Source organism: Pararge aegeria, chromosome 10, assembly GCF_905163445.1.
Source record: "Pararge aegeria chromosome 10, ilParAegt1.1, whole genome shotgun sequence".
NCBI classification, from domain to species: domain Eukaryota; kingdom Metazoa; phylum Arthropoda; class Insecta; order Lepidoptera; family Nymphalidae; genus Pararge; species Pararge aegeria.
Genome location: NC_053189.1, coordinates 8,469,272 through 8,483,549, shown reverse-complemented (window position 1 = coordinate 8,483,549; position 14,278 = coordinate 8,469,272). Strand labels below are relative to the sequence as shown.

Here is a 14,278-nt window from a genome sequence, read left to right as displayed (position 1 = left end):
GACACTTTAATTATTAAACTTTATTAGTTATGCAGTACTATTTCACTAAGTTTGACAGAGCACTGCATAACTATTACAACGTTATGCCCCGTTTAGTAATTGGACGTTAAATTTGCACTCAGTATTGGTTATTACCACAATATGTGAAAATAATAGTTACAGCCCGCATTAGAGCAGCATAGAGAATCGTAACGTATAGTCCCGCTCTCTTAACACGTATGATAGAACACGTGTGTTTGGCATTAAAAGGATAATAAGCTAAGAATGATGAAGAACCTAACTGGTTCTCGAATTCCTTAAATAATAAATCAAAACTAATCGATTTATATCCTTTTTATTTCACACAATTAACACATTAACACAGCTATCCCACAATACTTATAGCCATTCAATTAATTAAGCCTTCGTTAAAATACCTCATACCTCAAAGGATAATAATAAAAAACCGCATGCAAATTGCCAGCCATAAACAATTTACAGATCAATCAAAATCCACAGATCTACAGCGTGTTTATTTATTTATCCGCTTATCCCCATAAAGCTCAACTTCGCGAAAGCTACTGAGTCGGCGCGAAATGACATCTAGAGTGGGGGGCAGTCACCTTTTGGACGTCCGACGGGGTGGCTGTGTCACTTTCGTGCCCATATACATCGCGATGACGGGATAAACTGCCGAATTTATTTACGTAAACAACTTCTATAGGACGATAAAAAAAATTAGAATGGTCTATTACATAGTTCACTTGTGAAAATTATGTGTTTTAGTGATGTGTGAAATACGAAGTGTCGGTAATCACTAATCGGTAGTGTCAAGTATGGTCGCGAGTGCAATTATCATAGGAAACAAACGTGCATGGAACCAGTTCAAGTACCACTGGGTGCTTTTGCTTCTTCTGTTCACATTTCATGTGATAAAAGGTGAGTAAAAAAAGCTACTGTGCGTTCTTTTGCCAATTAAGTTGCTCGTGGACGATGTAAACGAAACTGATAAGAAAGCTCCTCGCTTCGCATTAAATATTTCGAAGAATAAGATTAAGAATGTCACTTTATTCCTTTCATTTAATTAAACCTACTTACTGTATGCGGAATGTTTTTTTATTACCTCATTATCTTTAAAACATTTTGATAACTTTAACAATTAAAGATATCTACGTATTTTTAACATTGAAATCGTCTACCAAGATGTTGCATAAATTTATTATTTAATAAAAAAGTTTAATACTTAACCTCTTATTTGTTAAATTATTAGGTTATTTCATATTTCAAAAATAAATAAAAAGTAATCTTCAGATAAAAACATGTTCTACTTAGGTAGTTAGGTATTTAATTTAATAACAAAATTCTACATTACGAAATTAACACATGCTTAAAGCTTAAATCTTAAACCGATATCAGAGCTTTGTGCATATTATGCATATTACCTCCTTATGATAATGTTACGAATATTGTCTTGATGTTTTAAAATCAAGCTAAGTTTTGGTAGCGATCGGGAACAGAACCCGCACTCTTTTGTTTAACGCGCATGCGTACAAATAAGTCATAGGTAGGTGTCAAGTAAAAGGAACACTCACAGTTTAACTACGCAATGGATAACTTTTAGCACACTAAATTATACGTAAATATATGCGAGCTTATCAGCTAATTAATGTTTATAACGCGGTATAATCATTTAACTATGGACACATACACTTATATACTATATCATGATCCCGAAGCATGATTTTAAACCTGCCAATGTCAATTGTTAAACACATTTATTAGGCCTTGGATCACTATACAATTAATTAATTTCGTAATGACAAAGGTGATTGGGTGAAATTAGCAACGTTTTTATATGCCCAATAGAAATAATAGATGCAATTGAAATACATCTAAAATCTGCTGTCTTTTTTCATGGTTGCTTTTCGTAGCATCTGTGTTCCGGCTGTAATCTAAATCACAAGAAACCGACAGACATGACTTTTAAAAGAGTTAGTTAGTTTAAACACACGCTTGAAATACATTAATTTGTATTTTTATAACGTTATCCAAAACGTTAAGTCGGAAGTTTCTACTAGAATCGCCTAATGTTCTGTATAAGTCATACAGCCAGCGGTCTTTTTACGTGGCACCTACGCTACATTGGTACTCTTGAGTGTACCGTACCTAGTTTATGTGGTTAGAAACCGGTAAATATGGTTTGTGCTCTAACGTGTCTGTTACATAAATTATAAGTTCCTCTCTTAGAACATATACTATTATACCTACTACTTTTCGATTTATACTTTTGTACCTTTTAGGGTCATTATGGATGCAAAACTTTCGCACGTTTATTGACGTCTAAAAACGAGCGATCGCAGCACCATACTGACTGAGCAGTGCATCGCCCATAGTAACAAGCTTCTGAGCCAATAAAATAAAATAAAACCTATAAAATCTAAAATCTCATGGCATTGGTGCTAGCACCCGTGCGAATGTCACGGACATTTCAGCTCTGATAGGTACATAAGTACCCATGGCCTATCTATAATTTGTAACTTTTAAATTCACCACATCATTACTACAGTGGTTAACAAGCTTCTGTTCAGAATAATTCATTAGAAGATCTAAACTTTTTTAGTTCCAGGATTTTACGATCTAAACCTAATTACGTCAGAAAGTATATTTTAATTTGTTTGATTTTTTTTTATCCTAAGTTATTAGATAGGTGCTGTCCGTTGAAGTAACACTAATGACTGCACAAGTATTCCGACTTTATGCCACATGTTTACGAATAAGGCCCTACATGGTTGGTGTAACAAAATATTACACGTCTAATTTTAATTCCTATATCAGTAGCATATGCTCAAAATAGCTATATTATATAAAGTGGTAATAAAATATATGTTTGAATCGACTGTATTCCGTATTGTTTTCCCATAAGCCCAAAGTCGGGCCCCGCGGATCAAGGAGCACCCAGCTGATACTATAGTAGGAAGAAGCGACCCCGCCACGCTGAGATGCGTAGCTGAAGGCAAGCCAAAACCCACCATCCAGTGGTATAAAGACGGTCTCCCCCTTGCGCCAACCGACCACCCACACAGGGTGTTGCTAGAAGATGGACTGTTATTTCTTAGGTAAGTTAATTTGACGTTGATTATAGCGTTATGATTTTTGAATTGTCTCTCGTACCCGGGTTTGCATCCTTGTTATATAGCTTTTTGTTTATTTATGGAGTGAAATTGCTATTTAATTATAATAATTGCAGGATTATTCCCAAGATTTGTATGTACAAATACAACCACAAAATAAACTCAAATTGTTTTTTTGCTAACCAAGTATATTAGAACTAAAAAATTTCCCTGTGCCTTGGAGAGCACCTTAAACCGTCAGTCCCGGTTATAATTACTGAAATGTGATAAAAAAAAGCCCGTCACCCTATTTTAAAGTATCATAGAGGTTCCAAGATTTAAATCCCTCTATGCTTTGAAAGAAGAAGCTTGGGATCAGCAAACTGAGCGGGGTTGAAAGTGATTAATCGCAATCATTAAGAAAACAGAAAAAATATTTTTTAAATCTACCGGGAAGAAGTGTGACAGTTGAACCTTAAGTAAGCTAAATCTGTGTATACGCCGCATTTTACCGGAACGGTAAGCCGTTAATGTGAATCTAGTTGGCGTGGAGGATGTTACCTCTTAATCTTTATTTCCTATGAGAGGCCTAGGTCCAGCATCTGCGTATTAATAGACAAAGGATGTTGATGCTGAGAACAAACACTTTACTTGTGCAGTTTTGCTGATTATGTCTAAAACGTGTAGCCACTTGTGCAATGCATTAACGTTTATGACTGTAACTAATCATATTTTACGGTATGTTACGTTCACGAGTATGGCTTATCTAATATCTTCCCTTTATGACGTCATTTTGGTTTTAGGGTTATGCGAAGTAAGAAGGAGAGCGACGAGGGCGTGTACTGGTGCGTCGCTCGTAACACGGTCGGGGAAGCGGTTAGCAAGAATGCCACCCTCACCATTTCAGGTATATTCGTTATCATCACAAGAGTTCCGTGGTTGATCTGAATAGTAGTCATATAAGCAATTCCTTACAAAGATGTGGATTATGAATGAATGAAAATCTTTTGTAGAACAAAAAAAAAACTAAAATGCAAATACACAAAAAAATGTTGTCTTATCGGGATCATAGCGAACATAGCGATCTCTTCGAAGCAAACAAGGTCGTGAACAGAAAACTTTATAGACGCTTGGCGCATAGGGCTTCACATACCTTCCTAAAGTAAAATTGGTATAATTAGTGACGTAAAAATTACGTACAGCATGCCTAAGTTTGCCTAAGTTTACCTACGTCACAAATACATGAGCAGTTAAAATCGAATAGATGCATTCTCGTGACATCTTCTATTCTGTACAACTTCATACTGACCGGATTTAAAGAAAACACGGAAAAAAGCAGTCTAAAATTTATAGAGATCTTATATTTTTTTTTTTTAGGAATGTATTACAGTGAAGCTTCCTCTCCAAGAACTCCAAGATACTTACTAACTTTTTAGCAAAATACTTTAATTTAAAATATTTCTTACAATATTACTGATAAACTAGAACGATCTCAATTAATATTATGAAAATAATGCTCTTTCACCAGGCTATAATGCAAGGTATGAGAAGGTGTAAAAATCACTTTATAAATATAAACATAATATTTTCGACATGACACAAAATGCTATATTGAAGTAATGAATAACGTAATTTAAGGAAAAATGTACCTAATAAAATTTTCAAAAAGATTGTTCATTGAGATGGCCTCTAATAATAAAACAAATCCCTAATATTATACCTCCTATATCGTAATAATATTTTAGTGGATGCTCTTATTGGTATGAGACATAATAGCTATTTTTGATCTATAAGCGGAAAGGAAGATCCTTTCCGCTTATAGATCAAAAATATAATAGAATGTTAACATCAGCTAATGCTAACAGTACCCGATGCACACGGATTGTTGAGCATCCGTATGAATAGGCGATATACACGATTATTACCTCGATCCTCATATAAACTATTCCAGTAAACATTCACAATGTAATTATTCCTGACACAGCTAAGTATTACTTTGAACGTAACATGGGACGACGTGAACGTATGTGCAAATTGAGCAATCAACAAATCAAAACATCTCATATGCTCAATGGTTTCAATCACACTTGCAGTATATTTACAATCAGCTGACTTAAATATTTGAATAAACTTAAACCGAATAAGGTAAATGTTCTATGCTTAAATGTGTGTATTTGTATGCCTGTTTATCCATTTCTGTGGGCCAATTTCGTTTCTTCTATTATAATTTTTTTTAAAATTACTTCCCCTCGAGGTAGTGTTACTTTCAATTAGTCCCGGAACAGTCATTATCTTATTAGGAGATTCCATGGAAATCCTTAGATTGTATAGCCATATACAGCATTTTTGTTAAACTCTTTTCAAATCAAATAAAATCTATTGTCTAGTGAGTTAAATGTTTAAGTCTGCGAGAATACGGTTAAGTTTTTTAAATATATGTTTATCTTATTAACATAGATATTAAAATTGCGAACTTTATAAAATTCTCGTATGACTATCGCAATAGAAAATTAGCTTATCATATTATTTGAAAAATAAATTGAGTATTCGAAAGTAGCATTCATGTATACGTAAAAATACTTATTCAATTTATTAGGATAGGAGAGGTTTATAAGAGAAAAGTATAGGCGGGATTTTCCATACAAATGTATTCCCCTTTTTCCTCCCTGGATCTAAAGCACTATTTTTTTTAATCAAAGTCTAGTAAAGACATGCAGCTCTTATTTTTTTCTTGAGGAGCCGAATTTTATATCATTAATAAATGAATTAGCTTAGCTTCGAATAAGAACAAAGAACGAAGAAAAAAGAACAGGGGAATATAAAAGGTCAATCTCCTAAATTTTTTATAGGTAAAATCGGTCTGAGCTACCCACTCTACAGGAGAATATAGGCTCAGCGCGATGACAATAGTTTATTCAAAATATATGTTATAGCTATAGCTATATCATCGTCTTGAGACTCAAATGAACGTTTCCACTGTACTGAAATAATTTTGCAGTGTTTTGGAGCATGCAAAAGAGCTTTTTAAACCTTACATATTACATAAAGTGCACTTTAAATCAATTAGTGTAAAGTAGACTCATGAAAATATTCTTTATTTTTGCAGTTTTGCGGGACGATTTTCGAAATGAGCCTAGGGATATAAGAGTAGCTAGTGGTGAACCAGCTTTTCTTGAATGTTCGTCTCCAAGAGGAGTTCCTGATCCTTCAGTACATTGGACAAAAGATGGGCACACTTTAGACGTCGAAGTTAATGGAAGGTACTCGTATCTAAAACTTAATATATATTTTCTCATGATGCGATTACTTTATTAAACTGACATTATCAGGATATATTTATCTTTAAAAAAAAACAAATAAAATATGAGCTATAACAAAAAAGAAAATTTGCGTCCACAAATAAAAACAAGAAAAGGAGCTGGCCTGATATTTACAGGTACTCGTAGAGTGTTAAAAAGTAAGCTTTCAAATATAATGTTAAACTTTTTACTATATGTATTTATTTAATTTAAATATTTAAAAAAAATGTTTTGGCTCAACCTTGATTGTTTGTTCATAGGATTACAATAATAGACGGTGGTAATTTGAAGATTGTAGAAAGTCTACCGTCAGACAGTGGTGTGTATAGATGTGTGGCATCTAACGTGGCTGGGGAAAGACAATCGCGTCCTGCAACGTTACTCGTATTACGCAGACCGCATTTTCTAGTGAAACCCAATAACATAACGGCGCTAATAGGACAGAACATCGAGTTTCATTGCCAGGTTTGTAGTTAATTACCAAGAATGTTTTGTTTGTCACTATGCAAACAGCGGATAATATTTGACACACAACTATTTGATGAATGGTAGCAGAGTTCTAAAAATTAATTGACCTAATGCTCTAAACATTAATGTATTGAACATGCAGTTCCATTAAAAATCCAGCAGAAAAATCGGTTGATTTTTGTTTTTACGTATCTGCTGAGTGTTAAAATGACATATTAATTATTTAAAAAAATATTACAATTATAATAAATAAATAAATAAATATACGACGACAATACACACTTCGCCATCTAGCCCCAAAGTAAGCGTAGCTTGTGTTATGGGTACTACGATAGCTGTTAAATATTTTTATGAATATAATACACATAAATACTTATAATATACAGATAAACACCCAGACACTGAAAAACAATCATGCTCATCACACAAACATTTTCCAGTTGTGGGAATCGAACCCACGGCCTAGGACTTAGAAAGCAGGGTCGCTGCCAACTGCGCCAGTCGGCCGTCAAATTACAATTAATATGTTCTTATTTAAAACTGTATATACCGTCATACTTATTGCTTATTCGCACTTTTAAAACGAACCCTTTTTATCAGCTTTTTGTTTATCAAATTAACGAAAACAGGCTCCCACTTCAGAAGTGAAATTTATTTTGACACCTTATTGTATGTTATTGATCGCAGATTTAATGACTCTATTGTATCATAAGTTTAGTTAGGCATTAATTAAGCTAAATGCAGTATTAAAATTGAGAAGCATGTTTGAAACATAAATAATGACGAAGCATTTTGTTATTAATTATTCAACACTTCAGTCGCGACTTGCTATAGAATTTTTATTTTTAAGTGACCGACTTGCAGTATGATTATTATTTAAACCTTAACTCGCTTCGTTTGGTGCGTGAGACTAATTTGAGACAGGCTACAATTGCAACATAATTATATTAAATAATTAAGATTTTATATTAAAAAAAAAACATTAATAATAACTTATTAAGTATTTAAATTGAGTAATTTGTACTGAAGAAAAGTATCGCGTGCAGGTACATTAATTTTAAGGGCAGCTACTTTTTTCTTTTATTGTTATTCTTTTTAGTTATTTGATTCCTAATTTAAGAGAATAATAAAAGCATTTCTTTTTAGGCATCACCAGAGACTGACGTATCCGTGACATGGTCACGTGATAAAGGGTCATTATCACCGTATGCAATAATACGTCGAGGGTCGCTAAGAATAGATAGGGTTGTGGAATCTGACGGCGGGACTTATACATGTAGAGCTGAAAGCCAGGCTGGATTTAGCGTTGCCAGTGCCTCACTGACAGTACATTGTTAGTATGAAATAAGATAGTACCAATTGTCGCAGTAGATTCATTATTATTTTCTGATTATCATATATTCAAATCCAATAAATTTTGTTTCATTTCTACTTTAATAAAGTTGCGAATAGTTTTATAATGACATTCTGTTCCTTAATTAATAAAATTATGAAACATCTTTATGCATTTTAGCCTTACCACATTTCACTCGAGTTCCTTCCGATCAGACAGCATGGGAAGGTGAATCAGTCTCATTTCAATGTGAAGCAGATGGCACACCAAAGCCGATTGTATTTTGGACGATGGAAGGTTTTCAGGTCACTAATCTATCACTTTATTTTACTAGAAATTTATTTATTATTCCCTCTGTTCAAGTGATAATATCTGATGCATTTGTTTTACAACAGGAACTAGTCTTTCCAAATTCGGTCCATGGGACAGGGTCTCTTTATTTGGATCGAGTGCTTACTCAACATGCTGGTAGACTGACTTGTGTAGCTGTAAGTGCAGCAGGAAGTGCTTTACACACGGCAACTTTGCAGGTTAGCCTTATATAAGACATTCTAGTTACAAAAGACTTTCGTAAGCGTTCTTAATTTGGTTTCAGAGTAGTTTAAGATACGTCTATAGTTCTTAGTATCTAACTATCTTATATTATGTGTAGTATCGATTTTTCTTCATTTCCATCTGTTATATCTTTTGTATTCATCATAGGTCTTAAGAAGAGAAGCTAACTCATTTAATGGACATTCTGAATCATCATCTCCCTATCCAGAGTATGGAGATAAACCACAAAACCATCCTCCAATGACACAATATGAGCTTGTTCAGGCTCGTCGATATCTTCAACAAGATGTTTTAGCTTTGAGAAGGGTAGAAGGAGTGTCTTCTACAACTTTGAAAATTGTTTGGGATGTAAGTGCAAATCGAAATCTAACAGCCGCAATTATATTGCATAAACCTAAAATTATTCGACCGAATTAATTAATTTGCCAATATCCGTTCCAGGTGTTAACAGATTATAATGAATACCTAGAAGGTGTAAAAATTTGGTTTAATGGTACCTCTTTGAATCGGCAACACGCTATAGAGTTCCAAAATATACATCAGACAAATAATTCTTTAGAAAGTTTTATCGAATTAACAAAATATGATAATTTTACAATGACGACAGTTCATAACAGTGGTTCATCGAGCCATGTATTGACAGGGTTAATGCCATATGCTAAATATAATATATTTTTGATGCCATTTTACAAATTGCTACTTGGCAAACCGTCCAATATGAAAAGTGGTCTCACTGAAGAAGACAGTAAGTTGATGATTGAGCCTAAACATTTTTATTTGAATTGAAGCTTCTCATATTTAAGGGTGGCTTTTGTTTTAGTTCCAACCGCAGCTCCACAAAATGTTTCGGCAGGGGTTATTAACGCTACAGCAGCTTGGATACGTTGGGAGCCACCACCTATTCATACATGGAATGGTGAACTTGCCGGTTACTTAGTAAGTTTACGACCGATAACGAACCACATCTTTACTAATGTATTATCCACCAAAACCTTAATTTAAAGCTGTTCGAAATTGTTGTACATATAATTCGACGATTCTTGCTTTCTTGGTGAGAATTTAAGAAACGTTATTTCTCCCAATCTCTAAATCGAAATAAAAACCCAGTCATTACAGTATTCAAATGTATAAAATTGGATAGAGTTCTTCTGAAATCATAGATTACGATTTTGCATACAATACTTTAATAAAATATTCCTACGCTCCAAAATAAAACTACTTTACAAATTATATCAAACATGTTTAATTTTAGATATAAGTAATTTTAGATCACTGACTTTGAATTATTCGGTTTTGTCTTTGATACATTCGTCAGGACACGTAGTTATTAATAGTCATATTATAAGATAAATAATAATTATTTGTGCTCACAATCAATCAATGCGCAAACAGATTGAGGTGCGCGTAGGTGGGACCAGTAACGGTCGGGTGGTGGGTCAGATGTCACTAGGTGCACGTACCCGAGCAGCAGCAGCTAGTTCTCTCAGAGCTGGTGGAAAATACAGCGCACGCGCAGCTGCCGTCACGCGACGTGGTCATGGACCCTTCAGTACACCTACTCAAATACACATGCTGCCAACGCATTCGCAGAGACACTACGTACAGTAAGTACATCAATCTAGTAATATTTATAGAAGATACTATTATATAATATAGAATGTTATAGAAGATGTATTTTAGAAGTTTTGAAATCAATTTAGTGATCGTGAAAATTTAAACATATATATCTCTTGATAAAGCAATGATAGTTATCTATGACGTTAATTTTCAATGAAGTACTGTAAGTTTAAAAATCTGAATCTGAAGTTTTGAATATTGAGTTACTTATTTAAAATTCAATAAAGAATCAAGATCCTTATCAGGAAATTAAAAACGTACGATTTAATAAGTCTCTAAATATCGTTTATCTTACCATATCATTAACTAATTGGATGTCTCTCAACTCATTTCTTTTGATAGTTAGAGTATTTTAATAAATTGCAATTTCAATCAAATTTATTGCAATTAATTGCATTGTTTCCTTTTTTTTATCAAACTTTATCTATTACTTGTGATTTGTTTTATTTATGTTAGTAATTATTTTCCCCTTACATGAACCAGTTCAAACAGCGGAAACTTTGTTTCAGGACGGAACCTGCGACTGATAAAGCAATATTGTCAATGTTCCAAGAAACTTGGCTCCTAGTGCTAACTTTGTTTCTATTAGCAATTATAGTGGTAGGGGCAGTTGTTATTGTTTACTTACGACGAAGGCAGACTAAACAGCGAAAGAGTCACAATACTGCTAGTAAGTTATATTGATAAATTAATGTTGTATTCGATTTATTGTTAAACTGATTATTTTGAATATTCACACTAGTTTTCATACTCGTAAATAAATCTACAAAGGAATCATTTTGTAGGTACTCCAATAACTAATACTCAATGTTTGTTGGGTAAAGAAGCTGTATGGCTTCGCGAAAGACCCTTGTATGAAGGATCAAATGAACCAAGAATAGAAATATTAAACTGTCATCAAAGTTTACTGCACAGTAAGTTTTATGAAGTATTAGAACATTTTTAACCATAAATATTATCAATTTATTAACATACAAACGTTTTAGGTGGTCATACTATAGGTACTATGGCTATGGAAGCCGAATATAGTCTTCCACAACACACAAGTGCGGTTAATATGATGTCTCACGAAGATAACAGACGGCACCCCCCGGAACCTTATGCATCTAGCGCAATTTATACTGAATTAAACTATCAGGTATTTTTGAGATATACACTTAGTTAAGTAGTTATTCTTATAACTTTACAGTACTTATATAAATAATTGCATGATAGTTGCAGGATCATACAGATGCAGAAGATTGTTGTATAAAATGTGCAGTTAGTCCAGAATCATACGATAATAGTATGGTGAGATCATTTGCAGATAGTAATCAATATTCCAATGAAGAATGCTCCACGTGTTGTCGGAGTAGTAGTTCAACTTTGACAAAAGATTACAGTGAAATGACAAAGTGTGGGAATGACGGTGATGATATTCAAGAGTTATCAATGGATGAATGCCCATCATGTAAAACCACTCAGTCTCGATCATCTAGTCACCATGGTGGGAATAAAGAGTGGACAGCAATTGCTGATGTAGAGTATGATTATCCTCAATGGCAATGGCTGGGTAGAGAAAATAGTTTTAGACAAATTGCTCAAGAGTCAAAACATTCCAGTCAAGGGAGAGGTAGTGAACAAAATTGTAGAATGAATTTATGTGATATACTTCCACCGCCGCCATATGAGAGGTAAGATTTTTTAACTTATCAAAGGAACACCAAAAGCTTGTTCACAATACGTAGGAAATGTTAAACACTAATCAGTGAGCCACTTAAACGTGTGCACAGCATTTACTAAGGAATTACTGAATAGTATGATGAATTAGTAGGAGATTTATAAATCTCGTGTTTAAAACTAGATGTTAAAAAATTACAGCTACGATAATAAATTAAGAAAATTAAATAATCAAGAGTACAGTAACATGTAGCATACTTTTAAATAAATGCTATTTTAATATTTTTACTTAAATGAATAAGTTATGTTTTGAGTTTCTTTTAAATTTAATTCACTATTTTTTCATCTAAAATTGTTGCAGAGAATCACCGTACAGGGATATGCATGCGTTTACCACAAATTCTGGCGCATCAGGATGTTCGGGTCATACTTACCGCAGTTAATTTAATAAATTCTAAAATATCATTAGAAACTAATAAAAGCAATACTAAGTTAAGGGGGAATGTATATTATAAACAATGTAAAAAGGTTGTCAAAATTATGAGTAAGGGATTTGGAGGATTGTTACACCGCTTTTAAATTTTATTTTGCATAAGTATAAAGGATGTCATTATAATTATGAAAATTATGTGTATTGGAGAAAAACGTACAATTGTTAATATTTTTTAATTGCTAAAACGTAATAATTATACCTACTTATTATACATACAGTCTTTTAAACGAAAAGCGGTGTTGAAGATGGTACTCTTAGGGGTTGTAGCTTCGTGGATGTGTTTACGTATAGACTGCCATATAACGTAATGTAGTCATTATTTAGTTTATCTTTCTCTAGTGACTGTGATATAGTATAATTTTGATTGATTTTAATTTTGTATATAATTCAAAATGTTTGATATCCTTATACAATTTTACCCTTATTCTATTTATTGTGTGTAGTTTAACGAATTATTAAAAACGGACTTAAATCTTTACTGTTATCAAGTATCACATTTGTAGAATTTTGTACATCCCGGATATCTAGATTAAAAAAATCTGTTTGTATATTTTGATGATTAAGAAACCGGATTAAAGTACTAAATTTCTATAAAGTTGTTTCACTTCTTTTTACTAGTTTTTATGAATAGCGTGTTTTATGATTGTATGAAAAAATAATGCCTGTAAATACATGAGAATTGAATCTAAAGCTGGTAGAAAGTGTAGTAAAACGTCTTTGTCCTTGATGTGCAATTTTACTTCAGGCTATTACAAACAAATGGCAGAGCTCTAAATAATTAGTTGCCCAATAAAATCGTCGTTCACGAGTAATCAAACCACTTTAGGCAGCACTAAACCGGCAAATTGCTTGTTAATCATGTACGACACATTCTGCTTAATAGTTTCCAAACTGAAGACATTCGGGGTATTTCTTAAGTAATGTTCGATACCTTTAGCGAAAAGAAAAACTCGGACTATTTCGAGAATGGCCTTTTAAACATAACAGTTATACTTGATTTAAGTAAATATATAGAATTAAATAATAAAAAAACAAATACAAATTTTCTTAGAGATAGATTTACATAAAACTTTTATAACAGTAAACTAAAACATTAATATCTTAAATAAAAAAATAACATTTCGGATATTCTCTAAAAATAATATAGTTAGCGCTGTTATTCTCTCTTCAGTTAAGCATTTAGTGGAAACGAGTAGAACTTTCATAATAATTAGAGCCCTTAATAAGCTTTGCTCATAAATATCTAACATTTGTGTGGTAGATTCGCAGCCTGCGTTCTAACTTGGGGTGTTACCATAGCAACCAGTCCCCAGTTCGCCCTTGTTATTAATACCCGTAATAATTAAACTTGATTGCATTTCACACCAGGTGTTGGATGATGGCTCTTGTAAGAAAATAGACGGCGTAACCCCATGTCAGTTCCAGTGATATTTTGAAGAGCAATTACACTAAGCTAATTTAGATAACACAATTTAGAAGGTCAATCGAATTAGCACTGTATTAATAGTCCGTTCCACTAATATACGCCCTTTACTTCAACATTTACCCCACAGATTTTTTGAAATTAGGTAGATTGATGACCCTTTGGACTTTGTACCACCTGAAAATTTTAGTTTTACTATTCGTATCAAAAAGTGGCCATTTGTACAAAATTAGATTTCACGACTGTCTCTTCAGATTTTTCGAAATTATATTTTTCCTTAAACCAAAGCAGGTTTGAGTTAAAAACAAAAACGGTTGTTGCCATAAGTTTTTACGAGAATTA

At 33.1% G+C, this 14,278-nt stretch overlaps 1 protein-coding gene across 1 annotated transcript; it reads left to right on the top strand.

Annotated features, from left to right (window-relative positions):
- Positions 1-627: 627 nt before the first annotated feature.
- Positions 628-13,072, top strand: LOC120627117 (neogenin-like). Its single transcript, XM_039894975.1, has 17 exons — positions 628-918; positions 2,903-3,095; positions 3,893-3,996; positions 6,196-6,349; positions 6,649-6,853; positions 8,003-8,189; positions 8,370-8,494; positions 8,585-8,719; positions 8,892-9,092; positions 9,186-9,489; positions 9,565-9,680; positions 10,137-10,348; positions 10,871-11,031; positions 11,147-11,275; positions 11,348-11,499; positions 11,577-12,034; positions 12,382-13,072. The coding sequence occupies exons 1-17, from the start codon at positions 816-818 to the stop codon at positions 12,461-12,463; spliced, it is 3,021 nt and encodes a 1,006-aa protein (XP_039750909.1). The 5' UTR covers positions 628-815; the 3' UTR covers positions 12,464-13,072.
- The last annotated feature ends 1,206 nt before the right edge of the window (positions 13,073-14,278 follow it).